The 17,575-nt window shown below is 38.8% G+C and overlaps 1 protein-coding gene across 4 annotated transcripts in view; it reads right to left on the bottom strand.

Annotated features, from left to right (window-relative positions):
* Positions 1–2,873: 2,873 nt before the first annotated feature.
* nrcama (neuronal cell adhesion molecule a) overlaps positions 2,874–17,575 on the bottom strand; it is a 55,481-nt gene continuing 40,779 nt past the window's right edge. For 3 of the 4 annotated variants that reach the window (XM_079404289.1, XM_079404290.1, XM_079404288.1), the window contains 16 exons: positions 16,954–17,097; positions 16,754–16,865; positions 16,475–16,638; positions 16,195–16,342; positions 15,204–15,328; positions 14,295–14,396; positions 13,987–14,184; positions 13,825–13,895; positions 13,268–13,493; positions 12,677–12,792; positions 12,354–12,558; positions 12,139–12,261; positions 11,868–12,044; positions 7,281–7,412; positions 6,994–7,072; positions 2,874–5,633 (listed from right to left, as the gene is read on the bottom strand). In XM_079404289.1, coding sequence (XP_079260415.1) covers positions 5,399–5,633; positions 6,994–7,072; positions 7,281–7,412; positions 11,868–12,044; positions 12,139–12,261; positions 12,354–12,558; positions 12,677–12,792; positions 13,268–13,493; positions 13,825–13,895; positions 13,987–14,184; positions 14,295–14,396; positions 15,204–15,328; positions 16,195–16,342; positions 16,475–16,638; positions 16,754–16,865; positions 16,954–17,097 — 2,357 coding nt within the window. In that variant the 3' untranslated portion in view covers positions 2,874–5,398. Of the gene's footprint in view, positions 5,634–6,681; positions 6,852–6,993; positions 7,073–7,280; positions 7,413–11,867; positions 12,045–12,138; positions 12,262–12,353; positions 12,559–12,676; positions 12,793–13,267; positions 13,494–13,824; positions 13,896–13,986; positions 14,185–14,294; positions 14,397–15,203; positions 15,329–16,194; positions 16,343–16,474; positions 16,639–16,753; positions 16,866–16,953; positions 17,098–17,575 lie in introns of those variants that run through there. The other variant, XM_079404291.1, reaches the window with a different exon arrangement.

Genomic DNA, 17,575 nt, shown 5'->3' on the forward strand with positions numbered 1-17,575 from the left:
CGCCAAGTCCCAAGTGGGTAGAGTAAAAGGGTGAGGGGGGTTCAGCCTTTTTGCTCCTTTCCAAAAACGTATGATCAGGTCATTTATGCCGATTGGGCGATTTTCGACGTGCGCGTGAAAGACTGCTACAGCGGCCACATACACTTTCAATGTGGATAGCATACGACCACTATCAAATCTCTCTTGGAGGAAGGCAAGAATTATTGGTATTGGGCAGTTGATTGGGTCATCGCCCAGCGATACGCACCAACTTTTACATTTTTAAAGACGCCTCGTGGAAGGAGCCCTAGCCTCAGAGATAGTGTTCAACATGCTCTGAGGAAGTGCATCTGTTACTGGCAAGCTCCGTCGAGCAGCCAGACATGAAGGCTCCATGACTCTGGATTTGGGTGCCATATCGTTCCTTGTGCTTGAGAGAGGAGGTCTCTCTTCAGTGGGATAGTCCACGGGGGGGCTACCAGCATCTCCACCAGTTCTGGGAACCAAGGCTAATTGGGCCATTTTGGTGCCACTAACAGAACAGATTCCTTTTCCTCTCTGATTTTGCAAAGCACGAGAGGCAGAAGTTTCATTGTAGGTAAGGCATACTTGCGTTCTTTCGGCCAGCTGTGAGCTAATGTATCCACTCCCAGGGGAGGGTGTGTCAGAGAATAAAACAGTGGGCAGTGAGTGTTCTCCGCTGATACGAAGAGGTCCACCTCCGCCCTGCAGAATACACTCCAAATCATTTTGACTGTCAGAGGGTGTAATCTTCACTCCCCGTGGATTACCCCGCCCCTCGACAGTAAATCCGCACCGTAGTTCAGGCGTCCGGGGACATGTGCTGCCTGGATGGAGAGGAGGTGTCGATCTGCCCACAGAAGGAGGTCTCTCGCCAGCCGCAGCAGTGGCCGCGAGTTCACACCACCTTGGTGATTTATAAACGCTACCACTGTCACACTGTCTGTCCTGATGAGAACGTGACTTTGAAGAATGTCTGGGAGAAAGCACTCGAGCGCTAGGTGTACACCACGGGACTCCAGACAGTTTATGTGCCATGACTTCACCGTTTCTGACCACGTCCCGAAGGCTGGTCTGCCATCGCATACGGCTCCCCAGCCCATGCCCGATGCATCTGTTGTAACATTCTTTCTCCTGATCACTTGGCCAATACGAACCCCCCGGCAATACAGAGTCATATTGTGCCAAGGCGTCAGCGTATGCAAACAGTCGCGCGTCACTTTGATGCGCAAGGTGCCCGTGTGCAATGCGTTCTGTGGCACCCGGCTCTTTAGCCAGAGCTGAAGCGATCGCATATGTAGGAGCCCTAGATTGCACACTGTCGAGGCAGCAGACATCTGGCCGAGCGTCCTCTGAAAGCATTTTAGCGGGGAAGAACGACCTAATTTGAAGACTGCGAGAGAGCTGATCAGTTTTTGTGAGTGCTCCTCCAACAGACTCACTCGCATATTGATCGAGTTCAGTTCCACTCCTAAAAAGGAGATGTTCTGGCTCGGTACCAGCATGCACTTTTGCATATTTACAGTCAACCCTAAACTCTGAATATGAGCGAGGAGTCTGAGTTTGTCGTTGAGCACCGCACTCTCTGATTGGGCTAAGACTAGCCAGTCGTCAAAAGTTCAGGATGCGCATTCCACTCTGCTTCAGAGGAGAGAGAGCAGTGTCCATGCATTTTGTAAACGTACGAGGGGCCAGGGATAAACCGAAGGGCAGGACCGTGAATTGGTACGCTATCCCCTCGAATGCAAATCTTAGGAAGTGCTTGTGGCGGGGGGCTACCTGAATTTGAAAATAAGCATCCTTAAATCTTTTCGGCCGCGATCCGACTGGAGGTACCACTCGTCCAGACGGCTTCTGGCCGGCTCGGCAGGAGGTGCCCACTCCAAATCGAGCTCATCCACTGCCTTGGACAGGACGCTTAAGAGCTTGACATCACTATGATGGAGGTCCCCCACGTCGCTGCTGTGGAGTGCAGTGTAATCCAGCGGGCTGTTGGACCACTCCTCTCTCGCAGACGCTGCCACCGAAATGGCATCATCCTCCTCGTCAGCGCCCACCATGGCACCGAAAGACACCACATCTTGAGCGTCGGGGGAGGGGCGGAGATCAGCGGTCGTGAAGCGCACTGGAAGAGGACCTGCAGCAGGGGGGTGAGGAGCAAGTGGGCACTGAGCCGGCGCGGGCTCATCACCTGATCCTGACAGAGGATCGAGAGAGGCTGCAGAGGAAGAGCGCAGCAGAGTTAGTTGGGCGAGTTCATCGCCTTGGACGATGGCCACACGGAGCCTGAGAGTCCGGAGACTCATATCCCCGCAGTGGGGGCAGTCCAACCCCCCAAGTGCTGCCTCTGAGTGGGCGTGACCCAGGCAGAAGACGCATTATTCGTGGCCATCAGAAGATTCGATTGGCTCCGTGCAGGAGAGGCAATCACGAGTCAACCTTGATTCCGAAGCTCACCGGAACACAGCAGGGGAAGAGAAGGCGTGTCCGCTGCACCTTGTAGATCACGGTGAGTAGTTCTTTCTTGATAGGATTCTTCCTTCTCGTAGAAGCTTGGCTGAAGAAAAAGATTTTGAATGGATGACGTACAAGCACTGCTTTATATAGAGTGGGATTCCCGCTCATATTTCACGTGCTTCAACGCCACTGGCCAGTTTCACTGGCGTTATTCAATAAGGCATCAGTAGTATTCGAGGAAAATGTATTTCCCATAGCAATGTAGAGTGACCGAATTGAAGGGGAAGCCTGCCCTCTACTCAGTATTCCGTTTCTGCTGGAAATCACTGCACTGAAATAAAGTCGGCAGCAACTTCCGGTTCACGCGGACTTTAAGATTATTGAGTATAAGGAATAAAATCAAAAACAGACAGATGGTAGTGAAATCCGGAAACCAACATTTATTAATCCTTTTATATACAAAATATTTTTTTGCGATTATATTATAGAGTAAACCATTTCACAGCCTTTCATGCTTTATTTTCATGTAGCTTTAACATTAACCAGAATATTATTTCACACATTACGTTTCATTCGTCTTTGCCCCCTCTGCACCACAGAGTGCACCCACAGCAGTGCAATCCGGCCTCCTTCTTTGGGGATGCGTCCATTTTCTTATTTTTCCTACAGAAAAAAAGTCATAAACCACCTGGCCAAATAGAAAAGAAAACAACAGTGCCACTAAAAGAGTAAGAGCTGATGTGTGTGTGTGAATTCAGGTGGAACACTGTGTGGTTTTCTGCAGCGCTGCCTTACGCATATACTCAGTCATCAGTTGATCTGTTCTTCAGATTCAGGAAATAGGGTTGTCATCACTTTTCAAGTGGGTTTTTTCATCCGAAGTGACTTATAGTACACAAATTGCTGGGACAAATTCCTTAGAGCACTCTGGGATATACTGTCATGCTCAAGGGCTCAGTTGTGATAGGATATCTCAACAGCTTTTTTATTAACTGCCCGGGCATCCTTTAATGTGTCTAAAACAAAATTTTGGAAGGATATTTACAGAGCAAATGTTAGGTCTATACATTAAAAAGCAGACAATTCCAAACTAAAAAAACTTGATGCAAGTTATGACAAGCTAAATCATGAAAATCTAGGGCTTTGCCAAAAAAAAAAGGCTCGCCCCATATATACAGTGGACAGACATAAACACACATTCACACACATCCATTCCAAACGCACACATATATTCATGCATGCCTGCATAAACCGTACACACTCAAGCCGTATTTGATGACAGCACCACTGTCGACCGTGTGTTTAGTGAAGCCCTGATTTCACTACACTCGACAGCTCGTAATACTTCATAACATGCAGTGACATGATTTAAAAAACGGTTACATGTGAGAATGTGTATATTTCTGCCTACTGGTATCGCATATGTTGAGATCTTCCCAAGGACCAAATACCACAGTTGGTCATTTCCATTGATTTCATGAGTTGCCATAAATGTGTCAAATCAGACCAATCAACAGCAGTTCACTCTTTACAGAGAAATGGCAGTATTTCTAGCTGTCGATAAGGGGAATGAGATGCCCCTCACCCCAATTTGAGGTGACTTCTGTGGCTGTGTATGTGACATCATTTCCTTGAGTCTTGCGGTCTTCGCTCAGCCCAGGATTTCGGTGTCGTTTGCAGTACTGATATAAAAAATGGCTGCGCTCAAAGCGATGAGAGGGAATCTTCTTTTTGAGTATAGAATAATGTTTTCTACCAAGGCACTAAGGAACCGTGCTGAGGGGCCTTCGATGCATCCCATACTGTACAACCAAACCAAGAGCAGAGTGAATTCTGGTGCCCAAAGTGGGGTCACTGGTGGCTACATGGCTGACTGGGGGGGCTTTCCTTCACAATAACAGTCCTAGATGAAGTGAACCTTAACTAGTCTAACAATGACTTTTCTTCAGAGATAAAACATTGAAATATTTAGTCGTAAAATAAATAGAACAAACACAGGGCGCAAAATGAACAACAAGAGAACTGAGAAGAGGATAAACCCATGTCTGTGTAGAGTGCTTGTGTGTCAAAAACATGCTACCTCACATCCCTGATAACCAGTTTTTAAATTCCGTGGATTTTTTTTGTATATTCAAAACTTCTGATGTCTAAGAACAGCTTTTACACGTATTACATACTTCACAACAATGCCCACAAAGACATTGGTGCCTGAAATGTGCATTATACCAATTTGAACACTGACGACAGAACGCAACAGGCATTAGCTGTGAAGCAAAAGTGAGTATCATATAGTCAGATGAGGTTCACGGTCTCCACAACGCTGGCTAAAGGTGCGGTCACATTAGCGAAATTGTGTGCGCAAAAAAGTCTGTTGTATATTGTCAATAGTGTAGCGATGAATGAGGCACTGTTCACACAGAAGTCACTTTGAATCCGTGAAAACTTGAACCTGTTTACTAAAGCAAAATCGCACCGATTCCTACTGAAACGACTGGATTTTGCTTGTGAAAATTTTCAGAATAACTGTAAATGTGGCCGTACCTTAATGCTAAGGGTGTGACGTCAATTACTGATTCCATGCGAGTCCAAGGGACGAGATGGTGTGATACACTGCCATCCAACGCAAATGGGGCCATGTTAATAAAATATGTCAATTTATATATTCCTATACACATATATCAATATATATGTATGCTCGCTGTGATATAATACACTTAATATGTCTCAATGTCACGTGACTTTCATTCCGACCAATCGCGGTGAAGCTTGGACTGGCCCACTTCTCGCATTCTCTTTCATTCTTTCATTAGGGGCGTTTGTTTTATTTCTTTTGCTGTGATGTTAGGGGGTCACAGTGCAATAGAGACTGTTCTCCATATGATGGTGTGACAAGGAGGTGGGGTGTTGGATGGGTCAAAGGTCACGAGGCGCTTCCAGGCAGTTACACAAAGGAGTTCATAGCGTTGACCGGAGAAGGAGCCTCCGAACTCTCGTTGCCCTCTGCCGTGTCTTTTTCCTTTTTCCCGCTGTACTGGCCGATGAATGAGCCGTCTTCATTGAACTGGCCGTCTCCTCCCTCGCCGTAATCCACCAGGCTGTCGTCACTGTCGTCCTTCTTGACCGTCCCATTGGATGGGGTCCGGCTGCCTTTCAAGGGCTTGTGATCCTCCGTGTCACTGATGTAAAGAATAGAGACAAGGGGGAGGGGAGGATATTACAATAGCACAGTTTAAACCATCTAAACTAGATATTGGAGATCGTCCATTTCCAACATGCTGTTTAGTGCAGGTATTTTCACAACAGTCTCCTATATCCGGAAGGCAGTAGATGTTCATAACGTGCATTCGGAAGGGTAAATTTGGCCACATTCATCATAATGCATAAACCACTTCTCTCAAAACTGAAAAAAACACAAAATAACCATTGAGGATTTCTAAACAAATGCAGTAAAATAAAAATAAACAAAGTAAAATCACAATATGCAATCCAAAAATACAAACAACTATGCAAAATTCTTTTTTTAATTTTTTATTTAAAAGTTTAGTCAAGGTTGGGTTTGGCTTGAGCATAAAATTTACAGCCATCTGTTTGATTTTCTATTGTAGCTAGAAGATGAGTAATGGGGGATTTTATGCATGCGAGACTTGCAAAACCCCTCTTACCTTTCTGAAGATCTGAACTCCCCCCAAAATTAAAACACACAGGAGGAACAAATGAGACAGACTGACATGGTTGACAATGAGGTTATCACTTTACAGTAAAGAAACAATGTATGCAGGGACATCATGCACGACAAATGATGGACTTTATGAACAGGACATGTGAAATGTTAATACAAGACAACAAAACAAACATGACTGATGGCTGCTGTCAAATGCAATTCTGATTTGGCACTTTCAGAAGCTGAAGTTGAATTTTAATGATTTCAAATATTCCAAGGTACATTATATATAATTTAACTCATATTTAATATATTATATTTCTATATTGAATTTATGTCCTTAATTAGCTATCGTGAGTTGAGACCATCCAGTTCCAATAATATTTACTCCATTGCTTCAGAAATAATAATGACAATATGACCAAACATGTTACAAAAAAATACACACAAATATAAAACCTAAACTTAAAAAATATAATAATAAATATTACAATAAATATTAGTGATGACACAAAACAAAATAACAAATCACAGCAATAAATCCATCATTAACGTAAATTAGGAAGGCAATTGAGTTGACACTCAAAATGTAAAAAAAAAAAAAAAAAAGAGTAAAATATTTTTCCATCATATAATACACAGGTTTGCTCCTGCTTTCTTTAAGCTGTTTTGTGGTGAGGCCAAAGATGTTTACATTCATCTCAGAGGAATGAAAAAATTACGGTCTGAATCCCTGAGCAAGAGGAGAAGTAAGTTTGCTTTCAATCAGTCGTGAAACAACATCACTTTAATCATTTAAACATTTATTATTCATGATTTCTTATCAAAGTGATCTAAATAGGTGTAGATTAACTCCTATATGTTGTTTTCCTCACCTGTACTCCCCAAATGTCCCATCGTCTTCTTTCATGGGCTGGATTTCTGGATCTTGATGGGCATCTTCTTTTTCTTTTACTATGAGATTGGAAAATCAACAAGTTGTATGGTATTGAAGTTCACAGTGTTCACATGTGTGTGCAGAATCTTAAATATTTCTTATTTTTTTGTTACAGATTTTTTTATGTGGCCTGTGCACCGTTTATAAGATTTCAGATTCAGCATTAGCACCACACAGATGTACTTAACTACCAGTTTCACACATTAATTTTGTGCATTCACTTACCTGGATATTTGCCTCCTTTGTTCCTCTTTATAAAGCAAACGATGAGGAGCACCAGGATCAGCAAAGCAATGGCACACATCAGCCCGATAAACCAGCCCTGCGTGGCTATGTCAACCTGCTTGCTAGTCATGGCTGCAGAAAAAAAAAAGAGGACAAAATGAACCAATCCTCACTTTTCTTTCATTTGAAATGTTATGGTTAATTTATCATGCAGATGTCACCAAAAACAACACAAAACATTGGCATCTACACTGTAAAAAAAAAAAAGTTGAGCCAACTTAAAATTTTAAGGCAACCAGCTTCATCAGATTTTTGAGTTTTCTCAACTTGTTGTTTTAAGTTTATACAACAAAAAGTTCAGAATCTCCTACAAAAATAAATAGAGAACTCAAAAATCTGCTGCCTTAAAATTTTAAGTTGGCTCAACTTTTTTTTCTTTTTTACAGTGTACAGTAAAGTAAAAATTAACATGAGCTGAACATCAAGGTAACAAAAACCTCAAGTCTTTGTTTTTATGACGGTAACAAGAAACATGGATTTGAGGAAGTGTATTTAAAGTCCTCTGACGATATATATGACAACCGCTGTAGGATGGCAAAGAAAAAAGGAAGGAAGAAAAGATGGACAAACATAATTCTGGCATGCATCTAGATTTCCATAAACCCATCTGGACTCATGTGTAATTTGCTAATATTCCGCACCAAAACTACAGGTAATGTCTGGAACTGAGGCTGGGCGGGGCTTCATGGGTGAGTGACAGGTGAGGTTGATGCTGGTGGTCTACAGACATGCTCTCCTCACCTGGAACTGTAATCAACAGCTCCTCTGTACTGTGGACCGTAGTGTCCGAGTGGTCTTTGGCTACTACCCGAACCCTATAGGACATCCCCGGCTTTAGTCCTTTAATCTGATATGTCCGAGTGCCATTTACAAACTCTGTTTTCCAGGGTTCTTTACCTGGAGAGAAGGGCCGACGGCAGGGGAGAGATTATGGCAAAACCAGTTACATATGAAAAAGGTTGATTTTATAGATTATTATAGTATAATTTGTTCTTTAAATCAACTGTAATTATATATAATTCCATAATATTAAATATCTTGGTCTATGAGCTATATGTTATTAAACTATGATATTAAATAAACGCATGGCAGTAGTGAAAATTTACAATTTTAAGGAGGACAATCTTACTGTTATCAACAACATATTCCACATAAACATTCCTATCCAGCCCAGAGTATTCCCAGTTTATCACAGCATGGTCCTCCTCCACTGAGGAGTTCACGCTCCCAAACATCCGACCAGCAGGAGGCGCTAATCAAACAAGGAAAAATACAAGTGACGTAAGAATTTAGAGATTGTGAAAAAGATGCTGCAAATTCTGTATATTTGGATGTCTAGTGGCCCCAAAAATATCACCTTTATATGTTTATATGTTATTAAGTTGCACTTAAAGCCTTTATGTATAATGCATTATAAAGGGTTATTAAAGGGTATAATGCATTATAATTATACTGTGCACTGTAATACATTATATCTTATTATAAATAAGTATAACTGAATTTAACATGCATAGTTGACAAGTGTTATAATGGATCACTAGAGAGGTTTTTTTATTTTTTTAATATTTTTTGAAGGAATTCACTTATGTTCACCAAGGCTGCATTTATTTTTCTGTCTTCTTTGATGAATATGAACAGAACAGCAGTTTTTAAAACTGAAATATTTTGTAAAATTATACATTTCTTTACTGTCATTTTTGAGCAATTTAATGCATCCTTGCTGAATAAAAGTATCAATTTCTCTTAAAAATTACTGACCCCAAACTTTTGAACTGTACTGTATATGTAACTGTAATCACTGTATATGTAACTGTAATCACTCACTTTTTATTATACTGTAAATCATGTAAAGCTCAAATAATGATTGTGACTTCTTGTGAGATTTTAAAAGGTATAACATCTACAGATTCCTGTTCAATACAGTATCACACAAGCATAACAAGGAAGGAAAGAGAGAAAAGGTGCCGGGACAGGAGTGTTTGTACCCTTGTGAAACGGGGGCTGCAAAGATTGAGTGACAGGGGGGGTTGGTGGTTGTGAAGGGGGGGCTGAGCCTGGAAGAATTCAGAGAATAGTGAAACACACAACATGAAACACAAAACATTAGAAAGAGAGAAAACAAGGCAGTGAAAGAGAGAAATGCAGGTCTGAGTTAACAGCATGCAGGAACATGCAGTTCACCGGTGCAATGAGAGCTAGTTACTGTGTGTTTAAACTGGGATCAAGGCAGAGAGATCGGGGTTTGTCTTGTCATATGTTTGAACATCACTCTACACTCAAAAACATCTAACGTCCTTGTCTACACCAGTTAAAAGGATAGTTCACCCCAAAATTAAACTTCTGGTATTTACTCACCCACGTGTCATACCAAACACGTATGACTTGGATTTGAAAATAATTTCATATTATAAACATTTTCACACAATAATCAGTTGTTAACCTCCAAAACTGACGAAAAGGGCAATAAAGGAAAGCCATATGACTCATTTGCAACAGTTCAAGTCTCCTGAAGTGCTACGATAGCATTACTGTAATGAATGGATCAAAGTTTAAGTTATTGTTCACTAATAATATTCTCCTGCAGTAAGTTAACTGTGACTGAGTAAATGTTATGATTCAGTTCAATTCATGGATCATTTCAATTCATAAACAAATCATTTAGTCCAATTTGTGAACTTAAACAGCATTTAAAAGAAGCGACTCAGAAGAATGATTCACTCATTGATTCAGTTCTCAAATTCAACTCACTGACTCAATGACTCTGAGTAGTAGTGGAAAGATTATGAGTGAATAATTCAACAAGTTGCATGGCAATAAAGTTCAGACTTTTGTACAGAAAAGTTCACATGGTAGTTCAAGAGTCTTCAATGATCTCAAATCTTCTGAAATCATACAATAGTGTTACTGTGACCAAAAGAATCATTATATGCTTTGAGTCAAAGAGATGATTCAGTTCAATTTATGAATCATTTGAATGAATGAGCTTAGTCCAATTTGCAAACTTAGTCATCACTCAAAAGAACCAATTTAGAAGAGCAATTTATTCACTGATTTAGTTCTCGATTTCACTTTTGGAACAATTATGAGTGAATAATGACTTTAAATTCATTCTGATCTTTATATAAAGTAACATATGGTTTCAAAAGACTTGAAATATATTGCACAAGCCATGTGAATCACTGTAATGATGCTTTTTTGTCATTTTTGGAGCCGACTTGTAGACTGTACTGTAAGAGCTGCATTAAGATAAACAAAAATTCTCCTTTTGTGTTTCACAGAAAAAAATAACAGCATACAGTCATTCAGGCAATCAACCAACAGCATTTATTTTTGGGTGAACTATTCTTTTAAACAGCAGATGTTCTAGCTAAGCCCTACTGAAAGCAGTGGGATGGAATTTGCATTTGTTGGTAACATGATTCTCCATGACATATGGAGCAGGCCAAATCAGGTGTAAAGCTTTTTGGCCTGAGGAGGTTCATGCATATGTATCTATCTCTTTTCAGTGCTATAGTGCCTTTCTAGTCTCATAGCTGATGCTTAACCAGCATGCATTCTCATCAGCCTCATACTGGTGTTACCTTTACCCGCCTCTACTACGGGATGCCGAATTAATGCTTCATAAAAGAGAGAGAGAGAGAGACAAAAGAAGACAAAGGTAGAGGGGATATACTGTAAGTAGCAGCCACCTGACAACCAAAATAGGTTGTTTCTAAATATATACAGTAAGTCAGGAAATATGATGCTGTTGGAAGGTACATACAAAAAAAAAGGTTTAATCATGAAAATTAAAAGGCCAGAACATCCTTTTTTACTTTCACAGACAGAATGAAAAAGGCAAAAAAAAAATTATGTATAAATGTAAAAATCAATCAATAAATTAATAAATGAATAGATTTTCTTAAACATTATTGTCTCGTTTTCCAACAGAATTGTAATATATATCTAAAACGGCATATATTTAATTGAGAAGAAAAATTGCATACAATATTACAATTAAAAAGAATTAAGTTTCCAAAAACTTAATACAAAATTTTGTGTGAAGTTGTATGCTTCAAATAAGATAAAAAATAAGAATATGACATATTGAATAGCACTATAAATAAATATAAATATTGTTTAAAAAATATAATAAAATATAAAGTACACAAAAATATAAATAAAATATAGAAATAAGTCAAATATCAAGAAACAAACTATTACATTTGGGTGAAATAAATTTTTTAAATAATGAAATATTAATAAAAGAATAAAAATAAGTCAAATATTAACAAATGGCATGTTATTTGTGTGTTAAATCTAATCATAGAGTATGCAACCCTTAATGAATTAAAAGCATTATATTGAAGACGTAGACAAGAACACTCTGATTCAGGAAATTGAGGACTGAAACACAAACCTTTGTACAAGTTTTATTCTGCTTGCAATTTATGTGAAGCCACCATTGAGGAAAATACTGCACCTGGATCCTTGCCTCAAATCCTGAAAATTGTACATTGTAAAATGACTTGCAAAGCTAGTCCTCACCTTCGTCCACCATTGTGAAGCCCTCTTTTGTGACAGTGGGGCCAGAGCCCTTGACAGTCATGGCGTTCAAATAGAACTTGTAGTGAGTGCTGTGCTTGAGGTTTTCCAGAGTGATGCTGGTCTTGTTTGCTGGTAGAAGCAGCTCTTTGAGCGGCCCAAGTTCATCTGTTGTATTGGCTACAAGGAGAGTTCACATAGAGAGGATGAAAAGTGTAAGCGATCGGCATCTTTTTATAAATCAGCAACAAAATCATATAAAACATGGCCTTACTAGGCTGGTATTTGAGCAAGTATCCTGTCAAGTGACCGTTATATTCTACAGGTGGCACCCACTTCACAATCAATGAGTCCAGGTTCAGATTTTGGATTTTTAAATCTGCAGGAGGCCCAGGAACTTTAAAAAAAATGTATATAGATTATTTTCCTTTAAATAACTCTATATACTTTGACAAGTGAGCACATATAGTAAGTAAGTACACACTCTACCTCCCTCTGGTGTTTCAAATATGTGATTGGAGCTGGAGGGTCCGTCTCCTTTCCCGTTGAAGGCTCTAATGTTGAGGGTGTACTGGCTGTAGGGATGAAGGCCGATCAGAAGACCCTCCGGCTCATTCCCGTGAAAGATGAGTTCCTGTTGTTTCACGAGCTCAGGGTCTTGCTTGTGCAGGCTTCTCATCTTCCAGTAACTCACCTACAAAATGGCGACATCTTAGACTGTTTGCAGCTCAAATGTCAACATCTTAGGTAGATATCTTTAATTGGTGAATAATATTAGAGATGTAAATGTATTTTCTGTGTTAAGTAAGTACCTTATATCCATTCAGTCGCCCTCGTACTGTTGAAAGAGGAACAGCGTCCCAGCGCACTTCAGCCACTGTCCCATTCTGAATCGAAACTTCTACTTTCTCTGGGGCCACAGTTGGTACTAAGACGACGAAGACATACAAAATATAATTTTTTTATTGCAATTTGTAAAGGAACTGTATTCCTTATTTCTCGGAATCTGTCCACATTCTCGGATGAACATTTTCAGTGACTTCGTCACAGTGCATTCTGGGACTGTATACATGTGGCGCCTGTTTAAATTTTGGCTCCAATCAGCATAATATAATATAATATAATATAATATAATATAATATAATATAATATAATATAATATAATATAATATAATATAATATAATATAATATAATATAATATAATATAATATAATATAATATAATATAATATAATACATTATAACATTATATAATGACAATGAATAAAAATGCACTGCAAGTTATGTAAAATAATATATAATATACATTTATTTGAATAAATATAAATACAATGCTATGTAAAATAATATATTAAAATAATATTGATATAAATATATTTGAGTGCTTTCTGAAGCTTACTCACAGTCTTCTCCTGAGTATCCCAGCACCACTTCTGGTCTGGGACCAGGACCGTACTCATTGATCGCCTGCACAGTAACTTCATAGGGTGCAAAAGTGGGCGTTCCTTTCACCACATATTGCGAGACATTGGCCAGAGTGAGTGAAGCCCATTGCTGATCCAGATCTTTCTGTCTCCAGCTCACCTTGTACTGTAGGCCTGGACCGTTCGACTCCAGCCCAGTCAACTCCTGGTCCCCAGACATTAAAAAGAAAATCATGTAAACTAGGAACTCAGCTAAATTAGTTGGTATAGCATTAAAAATAAAGGTTTGTTATTGGCATCTATGGTTCCTTGGAAGAACATCCATGGAACCTTTCCAATGCACAAAGATTTTCTGTAGTGGGAAAAAAAAATCTTATTCACCCTAAAAAACTGATCTGATTAAGCACTGATCACTGAAGGGTGCTCTAAGGAACCCGAAATGGTTCTTCAATAACATTGCTCTGAAACCCCCCTTTTGGAACCTTTATTTTTGTGATTGTACTCCACTGAATAAAATAAAATCATAAGTGTTTTACCCTCCAAGTTATTGTCATACTGTCAGGTGACGTTCCTATGACTTCAACGTCTGATGGATTCATGTTAGGCCCTGTGAGAATCACAATCAGACTTTGATTCATAAAAATAAAAGGATGCATAAAGATTCTTAAGCATTCTATTTTCTTGCTAGGGTAACTCACGTGCAGGGTTGGTTCTGTACTGTCTGGATGGAGTGCTGGGTTCACTCAGACCCACGTCATTGAGTGCCAGGACCCTGAAGGAGTAATATACATACGGGGAAAGCTCCAGCTGTGCTGTGGTGATGGTCCCTGAGACTTCAGTCATATTGACCCATACTCCAGGCTCGTGGAGCGAATCTTCATATTGGATCAGGAACACTGAGGTAACCAAGTATAAATGGATCAGAAAAGCAGACCTAAATGTTTCTGTTGTCCTATTATGTGGATCACCAATTGATCTACCACAAGGTAACAAACAAAGAACTCACATTGAATGGGACTATTGTTTTCATCACCAGGGGTCCATGTAAGCCGAACACTGCGCTCTCTTTGGTCTGTCAGCTCCAGGTCTATGGGCGGGTCTGGTTGCTCTGGAAAACCAGATATTATGAGACAAAAAACTCCATCCAGCTCAAGTACACCAGACATAGAAACATGCAACACAAGCCCAAATAAAAACTAATATACCACCAACTTAAAAAAAATGGTCACAGACTGAAATGTGACGTTCTGTTAAAGGCACGATTTTAAAGTGTCAAACCAATCTCATGAGAAAACGTATTTAGTTTACATTGTGGAGAATTTGTGGCAAATTCGTATGAATTTGAACGATTTGAATCGTACAAAAACATAAAATTTGTAGAAAAAATAAGCATCAAGGTGAATTTGCTGCTAACTCATCAAAATGTAAATGAGTTGATTAGTCAATTGCCGTGAGAGTCTGTTGGTAAAGCTGAAACCATACAGATCTTTATTTCCAAACGAGGTCAGGGAAAGTTTAGTGAGCTGCCTCATTTGTGAAAACTAAAAACCAAAATTGCCTTTAACAGTTTATGTTTAAATGGGAAACATCCACAAAGCACATTCATAAGCACATATTAGGAAGGTGATGAGGGATAAACAAAAAAAAGCAAAAATACAAATGCATCAAATGGTTTTGGGACCTGTTTGGGAACTGAAAGAAGAGCATTTTACCCATTATTACAGGTGGTGTTGGTGTGGCCTCTGACAAGGAAAGCAGGTTTGAGGAGGTCAAAAGTTAATTTTCAAACTATTCAACTCTACAACAGCACCCATATAAAAATCTAGGAAGCTATATTGCATAATGTACAGTTTCTGAGAAAATGACTACCTGAAGCAGGTGAGAGTGTTGAGAGTGATGTATAAACTGAGCATACCAACTACTGTGAGCATGGCGCTGGCTGAATCTTGGTCAAGGGTGGTGTTTCTGATGCAGGTGTAGTTGCCCTCATCATCCTCTCTCACGTTATGTATAGTCAGACTGTCAGAGCCCACCTCAAATCTACATACACAAACACACACCTGCTAGTCAAAAACAAGTAGCTACATGCCACCTTTCAGAGAACATTATTTTTACTTTTCTCAAACTTCAGAAGTTACAATTTAGGTGTTTTGTGGAAGGTTTTTTATTAAAATTTTTCCGAATTTTTCTCTTGTACACTCTACCGTTCAAAAGTTTGGGGTTGGTAAGTTTTTGTAATATTTTTAAAATTACTCTTTTATGCTCACCAAGGCTTCATTTATTTAATAAAAAATACAGTAAAAAAAATATATTTTTAAATATTTTAATTTAAAACCGTTTTCTACATTTTCTTACATTTTAAAATATAGTTTATTCGTGTGATGGCAAAGCCATTACTCCAGTCTTCGGTGTCACATATCAGAAATCATTCTAATATGCTGATTTGGTGCTCAGGAAACATTTATTATTATTATTATTATTATCAACACTGAAAACAGTTGTACTGCTATATTTTTGCTATATTATTTTTTTTGTGGAAACTGATACATTTGTTTTCAGGATTCTTTGATAAATAAAAAGGAACAGCATTTATATATGCCAAATAAAAGTATTCAATTATTTTCTTTTTTTAAGGTAAAAAATCTTACTGACCCCAAACCACTTACAGTAGTGTATTTCTTTTCAAATAGCAAAAATGTCTATAAGGAAAATAATACCCAACTGCTCCATCTGCAAATAATTTGCCATAAACAGTAAGTGCAAACAACTTCATTATTTCTAAAATAAACAAAATAACACAAACAATCTCCCTCGCTTGTATCATGTGCAGTGCCTCAGGTGCTAACACCTGCTTCAGATGGTGCTTATATTTGAACAAAAGTTGCAGCAGTGGTTGCAGGTCATACCGAGTGTCGTCGGGAAGCTCCATATTGTCTTTGAGCCATATAATGGAGGGAAAGAGAGAGGGGTCGTGTTTGACTTTACACTCAAACACAGCCATGCTGTTTCTCTGGACCACTTTATACCCAGGCTGTCTGATGATCCGTGTAGCCTCTGCGAAAAGAAAACAATATAAATCTTGCACATTTCCCCCATATGTCCCATCATACTACTACTACTACTATTCATTCACTTATCATATTACAAATACACAGATTTAACCAAAACAATGAAGTTTTCACTCACCTTTCACTTCCAGGTAAACATGATTTTCTTTGTTTCCAAGACTGTTTGAGGCAATGCAGGTGTATTTGCCACTATTTAGTGGCCGAGCAACATTGATCTCTAAGGTATTGTTTCTATGAATGATGTACGAGTCGCTATCCACTATGCTCTGACTGTCTTTAAACCTGTAGATAACAGAAGCATAATCACCATGCAACATAATCTCACGGTAAACACGTTTGGGTATTAGAGGCAAACTTAAAAAGAATTAAACAAATAAAAAATAAAATAATATCCCACCATGTGATTTTTGGAAGTGGCGAGCCAAACGTAGCACAGTCTAACAGGGCCCTACTGTTAGTGACGACTGAGTACACATGATTTGGAGGAGTCAGTACCCTTGGAGGTTCAGCTGAAATGTAATGTAATGCAATTTACTATACATAACAACTGAAAAATAAAGAATAGAATAGAATATAAATGCATATACAGTAACAAACCCAGGACGCTGATAAATGCATTGGCCAGCAGGTAACCATACTCATTGGAGACGTTGCACTGATAAACAGAGCTTGAGCCGGTCGGAACATCACTGAGGATGATATTGCCATTTTCGATTTTCCGACTGGGGTCCTTATGTGAGTCTATCAAGGAATCACATCATAATTATACTGATAATTATACTATAATCAAACCATTCTTCTGAAAAAGTAATTAGCTGTGCTACAAGCTACTAACAAAAATGAGCAAACTACATTATTAATTTTAAATATATCAGATGATATCATTTAATAATTGAATAAGAATATTTCCTACTGGCACAAAAACAATCAAATTAATTAGGGTGAAAGCAGAAACAATACAACTAAAAAATTTGGCAAATAAATAAAAACACTTAGTGATAAGTAACATTTAACTAAATATTATGGTATAAAAACAAACATAGGATCAGTGAATCATTTTATAAAATCGTTTTATTTACAGGTACTGTACAAACAAACTGATTAACAATAAATCAGAACTTCCTATATATCAATATACAAATATTTGTTGAAAATAGTAGCTAGATACTGGAAAAGCTACATTGTTTTGAAAAAAGCTCAAGGAAAGTGGTTCTAGATA

The sequence above is a fragment of the Barbus barbus genome (genome assembly GCF_936440315.1).
Source record: "Barbus barbus genome assembly, chromosome: 42".
NCBI classification, from domain to species: Eukaryota; Metazoa; Chordata; class Actinopteri; order Cypriniformes; family Cyprinidae; genus Barbus; species Barbus barbus.